The 23,178-nt window shown below is 43.4% G+C and overlaps 1 protein-coding gene across 1 annotated transcript in view; it reads right to left on the bottom strand.

Moving 5' to 3' along the window:
• Positions 1-23,178, bottom strand: part of lmf1 (lipase maturation factor 1) — a 457,201-nt gene that overhangs the window by 13,145 nt on the left and 420,878 nt on the right. The window contains exon 10 of the mRNA XM_078418495.1: positions 5,974-6,086. Coding sequence (XP_078274621.1) covers positions 5,974-6,086 — 113 coding nt within the window. The remainder of the gene's footprint in view (positions 1-5,973; positions 6,087-23,178) is intronic.

Raw genomic sequence — 23,178 nt, 5'->3', positions numbered from 1 at the left:
ACAATGGTCAGGCAAAACATTATCAGCTACGGAGAGATTTGAGTTGATAAAGGAAATCATATTCAATTTACCAGATTAAAATATTTTGATGAGTTAACAGGTTAAAGAAAGGGATGTGGTAGATACTGTCTATATGGCTTTCAGAAAGCATTTTACATGGTCCTGCATTAAAAGCTGGTCAGTAAAAGAGAGGCCAAGGAATAAAAAGGTCAATGGTATTAAGAATTTAAAAGGAAATTTGCCTTATTGGGCTAAGCAGAGTGTTTTGTTAAATAGTTTGCATTTCGGACTAGATCACTGTTCCATAAAGGGCATTTTAAAGGATCGCTTTTTCAATATAGATAAATATGAAAGACCTGTACGTGGATGCGAAAAATAATTTTTTTAAATTTGACACCAAATTTAGAATTGTGATATTTCAGGGCTCATATTTTATATATCCACAGTTTTTTGTAAATTTTCATCTTAGCTACAAAAGACTAGTTCTCTCATTTCTCTTCACTAGTGGAGGAATTACATTTGTCTTATAAATCAAAGGCAGAAAGAGTCAGTAATTAGTCCTCGACTGGCCGAGTTACAATGTTGAAGGAGAAATTGTATTTATTGCCAATTATTTAATTCCTGTGTCAGATATAATTCACTTAAAAAATAACATGTTCCAACCAGTGGGGTACATCATGTCATGATTCTTGATAAAGTTACAACAAATTGTTATTCCATATTAACTGCTGATTTTTTATTTTGACTTTGGAAAAACCTGTACTGTACATTCATTAAAATTATGACATTATTCCAGCTCTAAAGTTTCCTGGCCACTCTTTTCTAAGTTTTAAAGAGCTGCTTATTTGTTGTGGCCCTGTGTAAAATTAAAGTTCATCTTGACAACAATATTAACTTTAGCTTAGTTTAGTTTAGAGATACAGCGTGGAAACAGGCCCTTCGGCCCACCTAGTCCGCGCTGACCAGCGATCCACGCACACTAACATCTGTCCTACACACAAGGAACAATTTACCATTTTACCAAGCCAATTAGCCTACACACCTGTACGTCTTTGGAGTGTGGGAAGAAACCAGAGAAAACCCACGCAGATTACGGGGAGAACGTACAAACTCCATACAGACAGCACCCACAGTTAAATTCTAACCCGGGTCTGGCGCTGTAAGGCAGCAACTCTACCGCTGTGACACTGTACGTACCGTCCTAGTTTAGTTTAGTTTATTGTCACGCGTACCAAGGTACGGTGAAAAGCTTTTAACTTCCACTCTTTTAGAAAGGAGAGGCAGCAGTGCAGATTCACCAGACGACCCTATGCTTACAAGTTTGAGGTTAGAGGTTGGACTGATCAGGCTTGTATTTCCTCAGACTTGTAAGGTTAAGAGCACTCAGCTTTCTGTCATGAAGGAATGTGGCAGCAAGCTATTTTCTCTGAATAAGAAATCCAGTACGTAGATGTACAATTATAAAATATAAGCTTGGTCAATGTTAGCAAAAAAATCTGAAGAAATCTGGAACTAGCCTCGCTGAAAGTTGCTGAGGCTGGTAGTTAGTTCTGTGAAATTTCGATTCTGAGATTGAGAGATGTTTGGTAAACCAGAGCTTTTGTCACCAGGATGAATGTGTGTTCCAAACACTGGTCATTCTAAACGGACGAGCAGAAAATCTAGCTTGGATCACAGTCATTCACTGTTGAAGAAGTTACAGTAGTGGTAGCCTGCACAGAGTTTACATTGCTGCTGAGCAGTGCTCAGTATTCAGTTTTATCAACTCATGCTCAGAAATTAGCAATGATCTTTCAGATTCTTCTGCGGGATTTGGGCACAGGTGCCAAGGATAACTTTATTGTTCTTCCCGTATGCCCCAAGAGTTCGAGACAAACTGATTTTGATACCTTTTTTCTCAGGCTATTCCAGAGGATGGTTATGTTTAGTTTAGTTTAGTTTATTGTTACGTGTACCGAAGTACAGTGAAAGGCTTTATTGGTGTGCCATCCAGTCAGCGGAAAGATTGTACATGATTACAATCAAGCCGTTCACAGTGTACAGATTCAGGATGAAGGGAATATCGTTTAGTGCAAGAGAAAGTCCAGTAAAGTCCGATTAAAGATATTCTGTGGGTTTCCAATGAGGTAGATGGTAGGTCAGGATGGCTCTCTAGTTGGTGATAGGACGTTTCTGTTGCCTGATAATAGCAGGGAAGCTGTCCCTGAATCTGGAGGTATGCGTTTTCCCACTTCTGTACCTTAAACCCCAAACACTGAATCACATCGTACACCCTGACCAAGGAAGCAAAGGTGAAAGGCAAAGCAAACCCACTGGGGTTTTGCAATACTCTGACAGCTTCATAATCACTTCTACTGCTGCTATTTCTTCATATTTCCAGTCAGCGCAGCAAGTTTAAATTCCTGGATCCAAACTGCTACCAAGGGATTTGAACCTTGTCGGATTTCAATAAGTGGCTAAAGAAATGAGATCTATCTTTTTTTGGATTTTAGAAGAATGTGGGGATCTTATTAAAATATATTTAATCCCCACAGGCCATGACAGGATAGATGCCATGGTGCTTCCATAAGTGGGAGAATCCTGAACAAGCACAGTTTAGAGAACAGTCACTTAAAACTGAGATGCGTAAGAATTCTGGACTTCTCTGGTGTGGAGGGTGGTATTCATTGGTGGTATTTAAAGAGGAAATAGATGTATTCTTTAAAGAATAGGGATTTGGCGTAGATGGTAAACTGGCTTTGAAGAGGAGATGAGGCCTGGGGCGGATGCCCTTGTGGCCCTAGAGCCGATGCCTTACAGCACCAGAGGCCCAGGTTCGATCCTGACTACGGTTGCTGTCTTTATGGAGTTTACACGCTCTTCCTGTGACCACATGGGTTTTTTTCTGGTTTCCTCCCACATTCCAAGGACATGCAGGTTTGTCGGTAAATTTCCCCTAGTGTGTAGGATAAAACTCATGTACGGGTGATCGCTGGTCGTAGCGGACACGGTAGGCCAAAGGACCTGTTTCCACGCTGCATCTCTAAACTAAACTAAAGATGAACCATGATGATATTGAATGGCAGGGCAGGCCAGAGGGGTCAAGTGCCTCCTCCTGCTCCCATTACATTCTTATGTTCTCATTCATCTTCAAATTAGTGTAATGACAGAACTGTTCCTCGACTTTGTACTCTAAGAACATGCTGGAAGTCTATGGTTCACTGAGGAATGGGATCCTAACAGGATCTTCAATTGAGGGCAGGACTCACAATGAAGTTCATGGAATATCACTCTAACAATTAACTGATCGTTTCATTTTGGAAGGGATAAAATACATTCAGTGCTTAAAGAGTTAACACCCTTAACCCATAGCTTACTGACCATACAGTTTTATTGCAATGACTAGCTGCAATGATTGCAAGATATCTTGGATCATGAGCTATATACAAGTCTTGCTTGGTTAAACGGAGATTAGTTCCTGAACAACACCAAGAACAATTTTAAACCAATATAATCAACATTGCTTTTAATATTTTGGGTAGTCTTTCGAATTAAAAACATGAAAAGGGCAGAAGTGAATGTGAAGAGCTGGATCAATCATTTAGAGAGAGTAGCTAATGATCTGGGAAAAAAAATTATTGAGGAAAAATGCAACATAAACTAAAAAACATACGGCTATATTCGTAATGTTATGCTTACCACTTAAGACTCCCGACAGCTGGAATTAATTCCAGAGGGTAGCAGCTGTTCTGAAACAGCAGCTGGGAGGTTTTGGAGGGAAAACGTAATCACGTCTTGTGTCAGGATTAATGGTCTGACAGTCCAACAGGAAGTTGAGCATCCAAGAGCAAATCTGAGCAAAGCAGGGTTTTACATCTTCTCTACTTATGTGCAGTTATGTGTAAGTCCAAACGCCCCCGACTTAAAGTCGTACTCTCTTCATCTCTAGTGTCTGGTTTTCAAATCACCTCACATATGGTCTTGCTTCAGATTACGCTTGAGAGAAGTATTTCAACATTGCTTTACATTTCCTTCTTTTAAATGTATAACATAACTACAAATCATTTGTTGAAAATCGGCCTGCCGCTCACTTCATTGGGATGTTGGCTGTTTCGTTTTGCTGTCCCCATGTTCATTTTTCTCAGTCTCACTGTAGCAAAATGTTTCTGGCCAAAAGGGTGAACAGGTAACCAAAATTAAAAAATAAAAAAAAAAGCAAGGAACAGAAAAAGGATTTAAAAAATAGATAGGTGAAGGGAAGGGAAGAAAGGAAAGAGTGAAAGAGGAAGGAAACAAATAAGAAAGTAATGAGGTGAAAGAAAAATAAATGATAGTTATGAAACACTTTTCATGAACTCAGATTATCGTGATCTAAAGGACTTTATAACCAATCTTGTCTCGAATGTAGGTTTGTAGGTTAATTGGCTGGGTAAATGTAAAAATTGTCCCTAGTGGGTGTAGGATAGTGTTAATGTACGGGGATCGCTGGGCGGCACGGACTTGGAGGGCCGAAAAGGCCTGTTTCCGGCTGTATATATATGATATGATATGATATGATATGAAAGCACTGCTGTAATAAGCAATCAATTAGCACACACTGAAACCCAGAAAAGCAGTGTTAGATGAAGGGCAAATACTACTTGGATACTGGAGAGAACACTTTACTCATCTACACCTGTGCCTTGAGTCTGAAAAAGGGTCTCGACCCGAGACGTCACCTATTTTTTTCTCCAGAGATGCTGCCTGACCCGCTGAGTTCCTCCAGCATTTTGTGTCTATCTACAGAATAACTTGATACTGTATCTTGTATTTACATGGTTCCTGACATTATTTAGATGACTCAATGAAGGGGAATAAACCACAACCATGACCAGTAATCCTACACCAACATCAGCAAATGTCACGTGTGACCTTTCATTGTCGTTCATCCGCAAAGTAAACAAACGTTTGGCTTACTGTCATTTTCTGGGTGATTTTTCTGTGTGACGTCATTATACAGTTTTTAGACTGGAAATAAGTGCTCCAGATATTTAAGTTATTTGACAACCTGTTTATACTTTTTATTCTCAATGCCTAGGTGCAGCCGACAGACTCTCCATGGAGTACATTGGCTTCTTGATGCTGCTGTTATTGGGCCCTGATTACAGATCAGATCAGCTTTTGTGCTCATTCAGCTACCCATGTGAAGCTTTAGTAAATACCCCAGCCTTGTCTGGAAATAAGAGACACATAATAGACGTCTTGACTATTCACTTTTATACAAACGTCTTACATGTGTGCGTACCGTAAATGAAGTAATGATTGACTATTAAATTGCCATTGCTGTGTGAATTGCAGCTTACCACCATCTTTTTTAGGGTAATATATGCAACCTTTATTTACGTAGAGCATGGTCCTAAATCTATCAGAAACATTCATTTGATTGCACAACTTTACCCTGAGAAGTTGTGGTTCATCGAGTCATACAACATGGAAGCAAGATCTTTGGTCCAACTCATCCATTGTGACCAAGGTGCCCATCTAAGCCCTTCCCATTTGCCCGCATGTGACCCATATCCTGACCTCAAGCCTCATCTATCCATGATCTCCAGAGATGCTGCCTGATACCTGCTGAGTTACTCCACCACTTTGTGTCTTATTTTGTAAACCAGCATCTGCAGTTCCTCGTTTCTACAGTCGCCCCTCTAAATGATTCACATCCATCGACACGTCCAAATGTCTTTTAAATGATGTTATTGCATCTGTCTCATACACTTCCTCTGGCGGCAGGTTTCATATATCCACCAAGCGTTGTGTGAAAAAGGCGTCCCTGAATTTCATATGAAGTATTTCCCCTCTCACCTTAAATTTACCTCTATCGGAAAAGTCCATGATTTTTTTATAAAACCCTGCATGGAAGCTCAAGAGACTCTAACTAAAAAACAATCTATCAGATACAATGCAGGCCCAAATCAACAAAAAACAACCAAAGGAAGCAGGGTTAGGACTTCTCACCTTGGTGGTCCTCGACTTTGAAATGGATTGTGTTGTATTAATGACATTGCAAGGCTATCATTCGTCAGAAGTCGCCCTGCCAGATGGATTAACCATTCGTTTTGTTCATAGGTCTGGAAAAATAATGGAAACAAAGCAAAATTTATTAGCAGACTTTGGGCCAACTGACCTAATGACTTCTCTTGTGGCTCAGTTTAATTTTGTGTAACATCCTACGCAGCAGGCCAATATAATCTGTGGTTGTTGACTGATATCCTGGACTGTGCTTAATGTGGTAGGAATGTGTGTCGAGAAATTAGATTCCGTGGCATTGATTGGGTTGAAAATGGGTTGAGGGCGAAGTGAAATTCAACTGTAACAATTTCCGAGTAACAATTGAAAATGGGTTGAGGGCGAAGTGAAATTCAACTGTAACAATTTCCGAGTAGCATGGTGTCATTCTGAGTGTGTCAGTAGACATCTGGGCATGCAGTGCCCTTGTACTCCGACCGAGACGATTTCTGCATCAATCATGACGTGGAATGACGTTATTCTTGGAACTAAACTCCTTTTGGAGCTCTGGAGTTTTGGAAGGAGAGAGCCTGGATGGTGGATGAGAAGCTCCAGGGATGTCGTGGGTTCCTGGACCGGTGTACGACAAGAATCATCAACAGTTATGTCATTTATTTATGCTACATATTTCTAGACCTGGCTTACACCCAATGCTCACCTCACACTCTCCAATTTCCCAATCTTCTTCACTATTTCAGACCATGTAAATAGCCTGAGACACGGGCCCCGAACCAGAGGCCAATGATGGAGGTCTTGATCTTAATACTACCCCACCTCCCACCAGCCACTTAATTCTGAAGAAGGGTCTCAGCCCATAACGTCACCTATTCCTTTTCTCCAGAGACGCTGCCTGACCCGCTGAGCTACTCCAGATTTTTGTGTCTACCTTCATGTCAGCCTGACTTTCAGCATCACCTCACCCAGCCCTGGTCCAACCTTTGCAGGTGCTCAATGTACCATAACATACAGCACCACGGCTCCGTGTTACAAAAATGGTGGGTCAGGGTGAAAAGGCTGTTTGACTGAGTGTTGAAAAGCAACTAATTACATCTTAAAGAGACAGCTTGGTTTCTGACTGACTGTGGAAATGGGACGGGATTCCAGATGGTCAAAGAGGTGGCAGGAAAGAGGAGGTCATGTGATGACATCTCCTGCAACATTCCCAAACATAATGGCAGCATGTGGACAAACCAGTAAATCAACATCAACGAATCCCTACTTTGAGTTTCAGTAGAACCTCTTTGCTTAAATGGTTCTGTTGTTTATTAGCACGTGAAATTTCAGTGAAATTCTTTTTGCACAGCTCACACATGTACGAGTCACCATATTTTGGCACCATTAACAAAAAGTCCAAAGTCCGGTCCATGTGCTCGATGTACTGGCGTGGCTCCTGATCCAGGTAAGACCCAGGCCTCTGCAGGTCCTCCTCCATCGCCCTCATGACTTACTGAAGAACTTTAACCATATGTATGCTATGCTGGATAAACATTTACATGACGTCCACCAGAACACATTAAGCTGTCCAATTTGCTATTAGTGTAGGAAAATAACTGTAGATGGTGGTACAAATCGAAGGTATCACAAAATGCTGGAGTAACTCAGCGGGTCAGGCAGCATCTCAGGAGAGAAGGAATGGGTGACGTTTCGGGTCGAGACCTTTCGAAGAACCCGAAATGTCACCCATTCCTTCTCTCCTGAGATGCTGCCTGAGCCGCTGAGTTACTCCAGCATTTTGTGATACCTCCAATTTGCTATTAGGTCGGTTTGATGAATTATCTGGTGAAAGAACATTCACACACTGGTGGAAAATAAAATGGGGATGCGTCCATCTGCTCAGCATTGGGAGTGGTTGATGCAAAGGTGTGGGGAGAGTTCATAGGAGTTAATGATCAGAAATGTTTTTGTTACGAAGGACTGTCTAGCATAACTAATCAACGGCATCAAAGGCAGCACGTCAATGGCCGATGTAGTTCAATGATCCAGTGATGCTTTGTTTCCACAAGGCCTTAGGCTCAATTCCTAACAACTTGAGGGTTAAAACCTTTCTGAATCAGCCAGATGGACCACGATAACCTTTTCCAGTCCTGAATCAGGGTATCGGCCTGAAACATCTAACCCTTCACCCCCACACATGCTGTTTAAAGACTGAGCACCTCCAGCAGGATTTTCTGCTCAGGTTCCAGCATCTGCAGTCTCTTGTGTCTCTGGTTTTTTTTCCCTCAATGTCCCAATAATAAAAATGAACACCCCTCTCTGCGTCATATTTCATAGGAAGTAAGCCTGCAGAATAATTATGGAAATTCACCATGACTAGAATACTTTTCATACAGGATTAGTTTCTCTTCAGACTCCAGGGGACGAAAACAGCAATGCAGCAACTTGAATCCACAAACTTGCCGAGGAAATTACATCTCGGCTGAACTCTCATGTGTTGATAATCAAAAGCCAATATCCTTGTGAGCTCTAGGAAACCCCAACATCATTGTTAATATCATGATTTTAATATTAAGTGCTGAAAAGTACATTAAGTCTGACGAAAGCTAAAACTGGAGAGCCAACAAACTATTGTTCAGGCCTGGAAATGACCTCAGACTTTAATGTTGCCTCACTGATTAAAAACATTTGTTGTAAAGATTGTATAAAAATATGAATTGGAAAAAACAATGTTGAAATATCAATAAAAAAAGTACTTTGGCAGCTGAGGTCTCTGCAGTAAAACCTATCTGCACTGCCCAAGATTGTATGAAGCTGTAGACAGGTGTGGATGCAACCCAGTCCATCCGCCTAACCAGCCTTTCCCCCATTGACTCCATCTATACCTCATGCAGACATTATAATCGAAGACCACTCACACCTTGGTCAAGTCAAGTCAAGTCAAGTCAAATTTATTTGTCACATACACATACTCGATGTGCAGTGAAATGAAAGTGGCAATGCCTGCGGGTTGTGCACAAAAATAATTACAGTTACAGCATATAAATAAAGTTAATAAGTTACTAAACATAGCACAAAAAGTGTCGACAAAAATTTAGTCTCTGGGGTTATCAAAGTTGACAGTCCTGATGGCCTGTGGGAAGAAGCTCCGTCTCATCCTCTCCGTTTTCACAGCGTGACAGCGGAGGCGTTTGCCTGACCGTAGCATCTGGAACAGTCCGTTACTGGGGTGGCAGGGGTCCCTCATGATCTTGCTTGCTCTGGATCTGCACCTCCTGATGTATAGGTCCTGCAGGGGGACAGGTGTAGTTCCCATGGTGCGTTCTGCCGAACGCACTACTCTCTGCAGGGCCATCCTGTCCTGGGCAGAGCTGTTCCCAAACCAGACTGTAATGTTGCCGGACAGGATGCTCTCTACAGCCCCAGAGTAGAAGCAATGAAGGATCCTCAGCGACACTCTGAATTTCCTCAGTTGTCTAAGGTGGTAAAGGCGCTGCTTAGCCTTACCCACCAGTGCGGCAATGTGCGTTGCCCACGTCAGATCCTCTGCGATGCGGACTCCCAAGTATTTGAAACTGCTCACCCTATCCACAATAGACCCATTTATCTCCAGTGGCGTGTACGTCCTTGGATGTTTAGCCCTTCTGAAGTCCACAATCAGCTCCTTTGTTTTAGTGACATTCAAGAGGAGGCTATTGTCCTGACACCAGAGTGCCAGATCAGCCACCTCCTCCCGGTAGGCCTTCTCATCGTTGTTGGAGATCCGGCCCACCACCACAGTGTCATCAGCAAACTTGATGATGGAGTTTGAGCTGAACCTGGCCCTACAGTCATGTGTGTACAGGGAGTACAGTAGGGGGCTAAGGACGCAGCCCTGGGGGGATCCTATGTTCAGGATGAGGGAGCTAGATGTGTGTTCCCCCATCCTGACCACTTGGGGCCTGGCAGTGAGAAAGTCCAGGACCCAGGCACACAGAGGGGTGCTAAGCCCCAGTTCCAGCAGCTTCTCAACCAGTCTGCTGGGGACTATTGTGTTGAATGCTGAACTAAAGTCAAAGTCATTCTTGCTTCTCCCTTCTTCCATCGGGCAGAAAATACAAAGCTTGAAACTATGTACCTCCCGATTCAAGAACAGCTTTTTCCCTGAGGTTATCAGACTCTTGAACTGACCCTTCAGTCTGAAGAAGGGTCTCGACCCGAAACGTCACCCATTCCTTCTCTCCTGAGATGCTGCCTGACCTGCTGAGTTACTCCAGCATTTTGTGAATAAATCGATTTGTACCAGCATCTGCAGTTATTTTCTTATACTTCATATGCTAAGGATGGATTACTGATTTTCCAATCTGCCTCTTTGCAGCCCTTGCAGTTTTTTTTAACTGCACTTTCTCTAGAGCTGAAACCTTTATTCTGCATTCTCTTTATCTTCTGTTTTGCACTACTGTTGTACTCACGCTCAATATGAATGCAAAATAGTTTCTGACTGCATCTCAGAACGCATAACAATAATAAACCAATACCAAGCTCTGTTACAGTTAAGATGAAGGGGAAACTGCTGATGAATACATGAATAAAAGGACGGTGTTGATGGGATGAGATAGAGTGAAGGGAGATTAGTACACAACCCTCCCTCCATTCTACTTGCATGGTTAGGATCAGTTGGATTGAGTGGGATATTCTATACTACAATTACAGCAAGTTTTGTACCAAAACATATAGTGCTCATGTACAGGGAAGGAAGGAAGGAGAGAGAATGAGAGAAAATAAATAAAGAGGGAGAGATGGGATGTAGGAATATATGTTTGTGTGTGAGAATGTGAAGGGCGAGGGAGAGAGAAAGGGGAGAGAGGAAGGGAAAGGTGGGAATCAAAGAAGAAAGAGGCAGAGACAAAGATAGAAAGAGGAAAGAGGATTACAGAATAATGAAAGGCATAGATAGAGTGGATGTGGAAAGGATGTTTCCACTGGTGAGAGAGTTTAGGACCAGAGGTCATAGCCTCAGAATTAAAGGGCGCTCTTTTAGAAAGGAGGTGAGGTGGAACTTCTTTAGTCAGAGAGTAGTTAATCTGTGGAACTCATTGCCACAGAGGGCTGTGGAGGCAAGTCAGTGGACATTTTTAAGGCAGAGATAGAATTTTTTTTTGATTAGAACGGGTGTCAAGGGTTATCGGGAGAAAGCAGGAAAACGGAATTAGGAGGCAGAGATCAGCCATGATCGAATGGCGGAGTTGACTCGATGGGTCGAATGGCTTAATTCTACTCCAATAACTTGTGTAGTTGTGAACGTGATGAGTTTGTGAGCAAAAAAAAAAAGATATTTTATGTCTCAAGTAGGTAATTACATCGAATGGTGCGGTGGCGCAGCGGTAGAGTTGCTGCCTTACAGCGAATGCAGCGCCGGAGACTCAGGTTCGATCCTGACTACGGGCGCCGTCTGTACGGAGTTTGTACGTTCTCCCCGTGACCTGCGTGGGTTTTCTCCGAGATCTTCGGTTTCCTCCCACACTCCAAAGACGTACAAGTATGTAGGTTAATTGGCTGGGTAAATGTCAAAATTGTCCCTAATGTTTGTAGGATAGTGTTAATGTGCGGGGATCGCTGGGCGGCACGGACTCGGAGGGGCCGAAGGGCCTGTTTCCGCGCTGTATCTCTAAATCTAAAAAAAAATCTAAATCCTCCAATATGGTATTGTCACACAGGTCAGGATGATTCAAGGTTCAATTAATGAACTGTATTAACAGGTGGTGTCAGTCAAAGTACAGCAAGGAGAAATACACGGTGCTGCTGAACGTAGTAAGAAAAATCATTTAGGACTTCTACTCCTCAACTCTCATGTCTGCTGGAAGATACCTGTGGATATACTAACTCCATACTCTCTGCAGCAAAATTACAGAGGCCAGCAGTCTGCCACCAATAACTGCCACCTGCACTTGTATCATACAAGTGGTGTAAAACATCCCAATTGATAGAGGGATAGCTGGTTTCACCTTCACAACCGCAGGAGAATAACGGAAATGCAAAGGCGATAGACAGGAAATTAGCGTATTACTTATCAGGGATAGGATATATTGGTAAACGCGTTTCCCTTTTATGTTTACGGGAAAGGTTTTTGGATTGTGCGTGTTTATGACATTAGTGAAGACCCTGGAATGAAATGCGACTGACACCAGGGTGTGTGGGAGCCAGACATAAGAAGCAGGAATGATAAAGGTATCGTGTGGAAACAAAGTACTGCAGATGCTGGTTTATAACCAAGATAGACGCAGAGTGCTGGAGGAACTCAGCGGGTCTGGAAAGAAGGAAAGGCGACGTTTCGGGTCGGGAACCTTCTTCATACTGAAAGGTTTCCAGGTTTCCTGGGGTGGGAGGGTTGGTGAAGAGCTGGAGGTAAGAAAAGACCAGGAGCAACTAGGGACAGCAGGGAAGTGCCATGGTAAGCCCACTGCTGGCTAGGGAAGGTGTGATCTCTTCCCTCGCCACCATATTGGTGGTGAACTGTGGAACTGGTACAATGACTAGGGTGGAGGAAGGGGGGCAAGGGGGGGGGGGGGAGGGTGCGGGGGAGTGTTAGTAGAGATCACTTGAAATTAGAGAATTCAACGTTCATACTGCTGGGTTGTAAGCTACCGGTATCAGCTGCTGTGGTTCGGTGGACAGCACCTTTGCACCTGGGCCAGAAGGTTGCTAGACCCTGTTCAGGAGACTCACCACAACATCAAGTGACTCAAATATCAGAGATTCTGTTTGCTAAGTTCCAGTAACAGAGTAGGGTTTGCTTGTTCATGTAAGAACAAAAATGGCAACTCAGAACTGGGCATCCGTGAGGTGCTGCTGACTGTTTGCAGGACCGCAGAGGTGCACACCACCACATCTGTAATGTCGGGACCCACCATATCCTCACTCCACTCCAATCAAGCTAGTGGTCTGGTGCTGATGAAGGTTCATCATCCCCAAAACATAAACACCACCTCTCTCTCCACAACTACCGCCTGCTCCTATATTTTCAGATTTGGTTTCAAGTTTCTGGCATCTGCAGTATTTTGTTTCCCAGCCACATTAGTAGGCAGCCACAGTCTGTGCATGCCACTGTGAGTGATTCACCTCCTTATCCCAAAAAGCCACTCCGTCATCTACAAATAATGCCAGGAATGTGATGGAACGCTCTTCGTTTGCCAGGATGACTGCAGCTCCAAAACGCTCAAGAAATTCAAAGCCAACTTAGACAAAGCGTTCCACTTAATTGGCACTCATCCACGCCCCTACATGTTTATTCCCTTCATCACCAGTGCACGGTGCCTTCAGTGTAAACCATCTCCAACATACGTTGAATGCACTCAGTTAGGTTACACCAACATCCAGACCCACAACCTCCACCACCAGGAGAGACATGGGAACACCGCCACTTGCACGATCCTGACTCAAAAATATATCACCTGTCCTTTGTCATTGCTGGGCCTACATTGCAAAACAACCTTCCCAACAGCGCCAAGAGAGATCCTTCACTGTGGGGAACTGCAGTGGTTAAAGAAATGGGACGGGGAATTAAAGTGTTTGGCAACCGGGAGATCAGGTAGGTCCAGGCGGACTGAACGAAGGACTCTTACACATCGGCGAGACCAAACATAGACTGGGTGATCGTTTCGCTGAACACCTTTGCTCAGTCCACCCAAACCTACCTGATCCCCCGTTTGCTAAACACCTTAATTCCCCTTCCCATTCCCACACAGACCATTCTGGCCTAAGTCTCCTCCATTGTCAGAGTGAGGCTAATTGCAAATTGGAGGAACAGCATCTCATATTTCACTTGGGCAGCTTACAACCCAACGGTATGAATATTGATTCCCCTAACTTCAAGTAACCCCTGCATTCCCATTCTCTCCATCCCTCCCCCACCCAAGTCACACCAGGTTCTCGTTCTCACCTAGCAAACAGCTAACAATGGCCTGTTTCCTTTATTATCGTTACTTTTTTGCATATCTTTCATTCATTTGTTCTATATCTCTCTACATCATCGTCTATATCTCTCCTTTCTCTTTTCCTTGATTAGTCTGAAGAAAGGTCTCTGTCCCAGATAAAGCAATGAAATTCTTACTTGCTGCAGCACAACAGAATATGTAAACATAGTACGCTGTAAACAATATGATAAACGAGAGAGAAAACAAAAAGAAAAAGTTCAGTGTGTACTGATTGGTAAATATTCAGCCCATCATGCCAGTGCTGGTCTGTGAAAGAGCTTCCTAATCAGTCACAAAATGTTGGAGTAACTCAGCAGCTCAGCAGGTAACTCAGAAGGTATCACAAAATGCTGGAGTAACTCAGCAGGTCAGGCAGCATCTAGGAGAGAGGGAATGGGTGACGTTTCGGGTCGAGACCCTTCTGGGTCTAACTCTTCCTAATCAGTCTCAGTCTCAGTCTCATATGCCTGCACTTTTCACTTCTTTTTCTTTTCAAATATCCAACTTTTTAGGAAGTTACTAATGAATCACCACATATTCAGACAGTGCATTCCAGATAATAAATCACCATGCAATTTATTTTCCTCAGCTCCCCCACTGAACTCCCGGGCAATTTCATTAAATCTATGTCCTGCCAGTGGAAACAATTTCTCCCAATCCACTCTGTCAAAATGCCTCATATTTTGATCAGCTCTCTTAAATCTCCACTTAACCTGCAGAGTGAGAGATTTATGATCTTACACCTGAGCCTCTGGGGGAAAACCGAGAACTGGTAGCCCTGCATGCAAAATGGTGTCCACACCAAACCAAGCGTACACTGGCATCCTGTGACGAATGGTCACAAACAAATATTATCCACAGTTGTTTTCATCGCCTCCAGGCATAAAAGCCTGACATTCAACAGAGAGAAGCAATCCAATTTACACATAAAACAATCAGCACTTCCTTACAAGGAACACATGTGGGTAATTTAGGGGAGGGAGGAGGGTGGGGAAGTGCAACATCTGGTTTGATTTGTTGGAATAAGTTGGAAGCCTAGTTACTGTTAACGCTGTCATTTTTCCTTTTGCGTGATGGCAGGTCGCAGCTGGAAAGTAGAAACTAACCTGCATGGTTAAACCATGGCAGGATAGAACTCTGGAGAGTGTTGAAGAACAAAGAGGCCAAGTGGTACAAGTACATAGTTCCCTGAAAATGGTAACACTGGTAGATAAGGGTTAAGGGGGAATGCTTGCCTTCATCAGTCGGAGCATTGATGACAGGAGCAACTGTACAAGTCATTGGAGAAACCACACTTGGAATATTGTGTGCAGTTCTGGTCACCCAGCTCTTGGGAGAATGCCATTAAGCCGGAAAGAGTGTAAAAATGATTCATGAGGGTGTTAACGGGACTGGAGGCTTGAGTTATAAAGAGATGCTGGATAGGTTGGGAGCGTTTTCCCTAGTGCACAGGATTTTATATATATTTTATTTTATAGTGATATATAACAGCAAGAGGGGTGCAGATAAGGTGGATGTTTACAGTCTTTCTCCCAGGGTAGGGAAAGCTAAAACTACAGGCAATGGTTTAAGGTGAAAGTGGAAAGATGTAAAAGGGGCCTGAGGGGGCAATTTTTTCACACAGAAGGTGGTGGCTATAGGGAACGAGCTCCCAGAGTAAACTATAGGGGTAGGTAACAAAAACATCTAGATAGGTACATGGATAAAGAGATACGGGCCAAACACAGGCAAATAGGACTAGCTCAGGTAGCATCTTGGTCGGCATGGACAAGTTGGGCCGAAGGGTCTATTTCCTTACTGTATGACTCCATGACCTCATCTGACTTCCCCAGGGCAATTCAACCATGCAGAGTTACTCTCTGCTTGGCCAGCACAATGGATTTCCTTTCCTACCTAACTGCAGACTGTTAATGTCACTCCTCTAAATTTTTCTTGCACAAACTTTCCCTCAGTGATGGTTGAGGTGTTATTAGAGAGGGCCCAATCCCTTAAAGCACTCCGAGGGCCCCATCCTGTGGCTTTTCCCCATTGGCACCTTGTTTAGTTTAGTTTAGTTTATCGTCACGTGTACTGAGCTACAGCGAAAAGCTTTTGTTGCGTGCTAACCAGTCAGCGGAAAGACTAGACATGATTACAGTCAAGCCATCCACAGTGTAGAGATTTAAAAGAGTGGAGCGATTGGTAATGCGTGATTCCGGATCTACTTCTGTGACACAAAGAGTCGCCTGGTTTGACGCCATCTTGGATCATTTGTGGCAAATGAGCCAAACTTCAGTATGTTCCTCAGCACATACTCCTGCACGTTGGAACATTTGAAATGTGTAAAATGCTATCCAGCATTTGATTAGGGATAACTTGTACTGGAAGATGAACAATATTTAGTTGTCTCTACAGATCTCTTGTGGAAACAAGGAAAGACACTAAATGCTGGAGTAACTCAGCCAGTCAGGCAGCATCCCTGCAGAACATGGATGGGTGACGTCTTAGGTCAGGACCCTTCTTCAGACCGTCAGTAGAGTTTGCACATTCTCACTGACACTGCGTGGGCTTCCTCCAGGTACTCCAGTTTCCTCCCATGTCCCAAAGGCACGCTGTGGGGCAGCTTAATTGGCCACTGTAAACTGCCCTTGCTATGTAGGTGAGAGGTAGAATTAGAGGCCAGTTAATGGGAATCTGGGGAGAATAAAATGGGTTAGGGTAAAAATGGGTGCTTGAGTGGTGGCAAAGACATCGTGGGCCAAAGAGCTTGGTTGAGTGCTATATCTCCGACTCAGTCAGAGAGGTTAAGCAATAGTAATAAATCATTTGAGAACACAATCTATCAGAGGTCATTGAGGTGGGTCATAGGTGTGCCTTGGTTTCCGCTGCCTGTGTCCAGTCAGCCCTCAAGACTCGCATTGCCTTGTGGAACTGCTGAGGCAGCGAAACAATGCAAATTTATGTGCCTCTGGCAGGAGATAACAAAATGTGGGACAGGTTGAAGGCAATCCAAATAGGAAATTGTGAAAACCTGACTTCTCCTCAAATATCACAGAGTTGAGGAAATTCAACCTGGTTCTTCCAATGCCGATGTGTGCTGGTACTTCTCAAACATTTAGAAGTAACTTTGTTTGCACAAAGGGCGGCGGGTGTATGGAACAAGCAGCCAGAGGAGGTAGTTGAGGCAGGTTCTATTGCAACTTTTAAGAAACATTTAGACAGGTACATGGATAGGACAGGTTTAGAGGGATATGGGTCAAATGCAGGCTGGTGGGACCAGTGTAGATGGGACATGTTGGCCGGTGTGGGCAAATTGGGCCGAAGGGCCTTATTCCACGCTGTATGACTCTGACTATTTGATGCATGGAACACAAATGGAGTGATATCATTAGGGTTGGAGTTAGTGTTAGTGTTAGCAGTTACCCATTGAAGCTAGCCTACCTATTTCCATTTCAAGTAATACATTAGTACAGACGCATGCTTTTGCCAGGCTCCATTCGTAGTCGGTACACAATTTAAAGGACCGTTTACACAATTGGCATTCACTTCTGCAATCTGCTGAAGAACATATGGGAGTTTGAATGGGTAAATGCTATTTATCGCAGTAACTCTGGGGGGGGGGGGGGTACACTGCATTACTGCACGTCACCTCGTCACCGCGGTGATTCTGCTTGGAATCCCTGTAGGTGCAACGCTAGGGGGAGCTGTAGCGCAGGCACTGGAAGCTGGCTGGTATGCCTGGGATCCAGTGGGAGGAGGGGGAAGACTAACCTAGGCCCACAGGCTCCATCCGCACAGCATCTCTGGGAAGTCCATCTCTTATTTCGAATCAGCCATGTACCTCAGGAGATTATGTTTTCCAAGTCGTGTCTGGGATCCACGACTAGCTGTGGGCAGAGCTACAGTCACACAGACATACCAGAAACTTTGTGGGTGGAGGCCATGTCACTAAAACTTCATGACCTCTGGACTGTGACAGACAGTCATGGCAAATGTCAGCCTTATCTCCCAGTTTGCTCTGCGCTCCAGCAGAACTGATACTTTGTCCATGTTCCTTGGGCAGAGGCTGACTGGGTAAGCAGATCCGAATTTCCGAGGCTTCCAAGAGATAGACTGCACCCATGCAATGGTTCATAAGATCATAAGTGATAAGAGCAGAATAAGGCCATTCAGCCCATCAAGTTTACTCCGCTATTCAATCATTCTCCTTGACACCCATGGTAATCAAGAATCTACCAATCACTGCCTTAAAAATATCCAATGACATGGCCTCCACAGCCTACTGTGGCAATGAATTCCACAGATATACTATCCTCTGAAATCTTACTCATCTTCTTAAAGCCAGGTCCCTTTATTCTGAGACGATGGCCCCTGGTCCTAGACTCTCTCACCAATGGAAACACCCTCCTCACATTCAATCTATCCAGGCCTTTCAGGCTCCTCTTCAGAATCCAGAGATCTGCATGGATCATAAATGCAATATCATGTGGTTGACCATCAGAAAACATTTCTGACAACTCATTCCAACATATTCTCTCCATCAAAGGACGGCTCTCACCCACAACTGGTACATTGTTTCCAGATCTGGGTGCCACACTTTAGGAAAGGGGTAAAGGCTTTAGTTAAAATGCAGAGGAAAGTTACCATAATCAATCCGGAGATAAGGAACTTTAGATGTGGATAGACTACAGATGCTGTAATTGCGCTCCTGGGATCTGAGGAATGTGCGAGAGGGTTTGTTTGAGATACTTAAGGGTACAGGCAAAATGAAACCGTTCCTGTTGGTGAAGGGGTCAAGAATTAGGGGACAGAAAATGCAGCTGGTTTAAATTCTGAATGGAAAGATATTTCAGGGCTTTTGTGGAGAAGTTGGTCGGACTGGTTGGATTGTTTGTACATGGTGCTAATATGGACTAAACAGACTGAATGGCTTCTTCCGTGTTGTAACCATCCTATAATCCAGAATGGACACTCTACCAAGGAAGATCATTTTTCTCTATCTAACCAATCAAAATCAAAAATCACCTTGAAAAAAATAATTAGATTGCATCTTAAATGTATAAACTATGAAACTATGCCCCTTTTATAATGCTTTTAATCCCAGTTAAAACTGGTAACCCTGGTCTGCACCCTCTCCAAAGACAATATATCCTTCTCAATGCACATTGCCCAGGAGCAAACTCAATGTGAGGTCAGTGCTGACATTTTTCACTGCATGGAGTTTTACAAAGTTTGGAATTTGTATGTTTTCCCTGCAACTGAGTGGAATTCCTCCGGGCGTTCCGGTTCCCCCCCCCCCCCCCCCCCCCCCCCCCCTCCGACATCCCAAAGATGTGCAGGTTTGTAGGTTAGTTGGCCTTGGTAGTGCTTGCTCTACTAGAGAGACTATTAAAAATGGACATTTCTGTTGTTATAACAATAGACTAAAAGCTGACAATGAAATCAGACAGCTAATGAGCCATTGAGTCATAGAGTCACAGCGCGGAAATAGGCCCTTCAGTCCAACGCCAACCAACACGCCCCATCTACACTAGTCCCATTTGCCTGCGTTTGGCCTATTTCCCTCTAAACCTATCTTATCCACCTAAATGCTTCTTAAACGTTGCAATAGTACCTGTCTCAACTACCTACTCCGACAGCTCGTTCCATATACACCCCCCTTTGGGTAAAAAAATGACCTCTCACCTTCCTATTAAATCTTTCCCTCCTCACCTTAAACCTTTGTCCTCTGGTTCTCGATTCCCCTACTTGGTAGCACAGAGTACATTGGTTCACCTTAACTACACAACAGACTGTAAAGGATTTTTATTGCTCTTATTACAGTAAGGCAATATTTTTCTAACAGCTACTATTATTTCACTTTTAACTTTCGAAGTCTTTGTGTGTAATCCCATGGGCTGACCTGTAACACACCACATCTGTGCACCCCGTAGGATTTATGGGCAGAAAGCAGTGGACTGCCAGGTAAACGATGAAGCAATGGAGAAGGGCTTGCGCTGGAAGTGAGATATGACACCCAGCCCGGCCTTAAGTTCTGGCAAATTGCTTCACCATCAATTAACTGTTCAACGTGCCACTGCACTACAATCCCTTTGTTTTACAAAAGCCTTACTCAAAGATAGTTCCATCTCGGGATTCTTAACATTCAAAAGCTCACCATGAATGTGAGAGTTGTGCGCACACACATCCCTAATGCAGGTAAAAATAAAATGTTCTGAAAGAAAAGTTATTAGTGATGTGCTGATTACATAATATAGGAAATTGTCAGAGGGATTCCTGTGGGGTGAGGTAACTGAGTTCATTGCCATAATGATGTAGCCATGCATGCAAGGTTGTTCCAGAAGATTGTCTCACTTCAGCCGAGCTAATCCAGCTCGAACTCCCCCTCCATCGACATAATGGAAAGTATCGTGCTTCAATTTGCATAACAGTTCACAAGTCCAACTCGCTCAAAGTACTTTTGCAGTGCAGTGATCGTTGCTGCATAGGCAAATTCGGCAGCGTTCAGCAACTCCAGCACGTAAACAAGATTTTTTTTTTAACTGCCATGCCATGTGCCACGCAGTGGATTAGAATGAAAGGATTGTTTGTGAAATGCAATCGTTGGCATGGACGCTGCTGTGTTCCTTGGTCTAACCAGGCTTCTAGTGGCACCACGATGGCTGTTTACTCACATTCCACTTCCAAATCACCTTCCATTCCCAAACAGTCTTGCTCCCCCTCAAAGCTACTCTGCCAGCCTGGCTCCACGCATCTCAGACGTTGGCACCGGGTGGAATGGTGACACCACACCACATGATATGCTGATTCAGATCATGTGCATTAGCTCAGTTGCCAGCGACGTCCCTATCGAGAACAAAGGCTTCAAGTGTACTTTGGCAGAAGGCTCGAAGAGGATGTATTAAATTGAATAATGGTGGGCTGAGTTTTCATGCTGAAACTACTGATGTAATAAATGAACTCATATAGATCCACCCAATAAATCTCGATATTATGAAGCATTTGACAAAGGACGTTATCATAGCATTGTCATAAGAATGATTGTGAGTGAACTGATGGGAACATATTTATGGAAGCAATTTTGCTGGAGGGTAGTTTGATGGACTATGTATTCTGTCTTGTTTATGTTCACACCTCGCATTAAATAAACATTTCCTGCAGTTCTCAGCACAAAGAGCATCATTCACTGAGAAAAATGACCAGGGCGCAGGATTCACACTGAGGGTAATATGAAGCATTTCCTTCTTTAAGAACTTGTTCTGTTTTCTGAGGTCCAAGAAGAGACAGATTGTTTTGCATTATGTGGGAACATGAGGAACCATTTTGCTAAAACATACTCTGGTTTCATACTTTTTACACAATTTATCTTTGGCAAAATCACCCCATGATATGATAGATTTGATTATGCTTTTCTTCTGGAGAAGATGTCCCTCAAAATTACAAGTGTCTCTTGTGACCAGGCAGGAACATTCTGTCACTGACAGACGAGCAAGATTAAAAGTAATTGGCAAAGAGCCAGAGGGGAGAGGGGAAACACTCCTTTTTTTGCAATGCACTGAAGAAAATTGCTTAGATCAAAAGAGAATCGGATAACTACTGGAAAAGTAGGTAAAATAATTGCAGGGCTCTGGAGAAAAGAGGAGAGCAGGGAACGGTGGGCAGAAATACAGAGCAGGCAGTGGGAAAACGTGGGCAGGGCAGGAAAGTTGGAGAGGGTAATACAGAGTAGACGGTAGGACTATGGAACAAAGCAGGATATAGTCTGACAGCCCAGGACAGAGCGAACAGTGGGACAGAGCTGCAAAGTGGGACAGGATGGGACAGTGCGACAGAACAGAAGAGAAGTATGTATTCAAGAGAGAGTCAGATATAGCTCTTAGGGTTAACGGAATCAAGGGATAAGGGGAGAAAGCAGGAACGGGGTATTGATTTTGGATGATCAGCCGTGACCATGTTGAATGTAGGTTAATTGACTGGGTATATGTATATATATATGTATATGTATATGTATATGTATATGTAAAAATTGTCCCTAGTGGGTATAGGATAGTGTTAATGTACGGGGATCGCTGGGCGGCACGGACTTGGAGGGCCGAAAAGGCCTGTTTCCGGCTGTATATATATGATATGATATGATATGAATGCTGGCTCTAAGGGTCGAATGGCCTACTCCTACACCTACTTTCTATGTTTCTGGAAGGCCAGCGGGTCAAAAGGACTGAGAGGGATAAAGGGACAGAGGGACGGGGAAGGACAGTGGACAGAGTGGGAAAATGCAGGACAATGGGGACCTGTTTCCACTAACCCATCAGGTTGGTTTTACCAAGATGCCCAGTCTAGGGAGGAAAGGCATACTGCAGATGAACGACTGATGGAATTCTACATTTCGAGGCGTTCGTTGTTGTGCAAACATTATGCTACATTAATGAATCCATTTCTGCAGAGCCAGATTCCCGTGCTTTTAAAATGCAACTCTTTCTGTAGTAGCAATGCTTAATCATTTGAGGGAGCCATGCACTACTGGAAGGAATTAGATTGGAGAGATGAGGAAACGAAAAGTAAAAACAGGATTCGGTTCAGGTTTATTATTGTCACATGTACCAAAGTACAGTGAGAAGTTAAAAACACCAAAGTAATATCTGATGAAGAATTTGTCAAGGAGAACTATAAATTACGAAAACGGAAACTTCCTAATGATTCAAGAAAGTGGTTATTATTCTGTGCAAAAAGCCAAACTGTATTTAAAAACCTCTTCTTAGCATTTTTCCAGCACCCACGAGCATTTACTTGCACCACATACAGTGGAATGCCTTTGAACAAGTCATGGCTAGTAGCCATCGATGCCACAAAGCACATCTTTTAAAATATTATACAGTTCAAATTGTCAACCCCCAAATTAAACGTCAGTTCTTTATACTTAGCTGTTCCTAAATATTTCATGAATTTGCTTGCTGCACTCCATATAAACCAATTGAGCTCACCAACGCCTTTAAGAGAAGTTTCAAATGTGCTGCAAAAGATTTATGAATGTTCTGAATATCTCTTTGTTTTACTGACTGTCCAACATCTTAAAAGTGCCAGTATTCTGGACGAATTTCATCTTAAAAATCTGCAAACATCTGTAGATTACTTTCCCTGTCGCAATTGATCTTCACTTTCAATTACTTTGCATTTCTCTCATCCCATTAAAAATATTTTTCACTGCCTCCAATGTTATCACTTGTGGATAGACACAAAATGCTGCAGGAACTCAGCGGGACAGGGAGCATCTCTGGAGGGAAGGAATGGG

Source organism: Rhinoraja longicauda, chromosome 21 (assembly GCF_053455715.1).
Source record: "Rhinoraja longicauda isolate Sanriku21f chromosome 21, sRhiLon1.1, whole genome shotgun sequence".
NCBI classification, from domain to species: Eukaryota; Metazoa; Chordata; class Chondrichthyes; order Rajiformes; family Arhynchobatidae; genus Rhinoraja; species Rhinoraja longicauda.
This window is presented reverse-complemented; position numbering and strand designations above follow the sequence as displayed.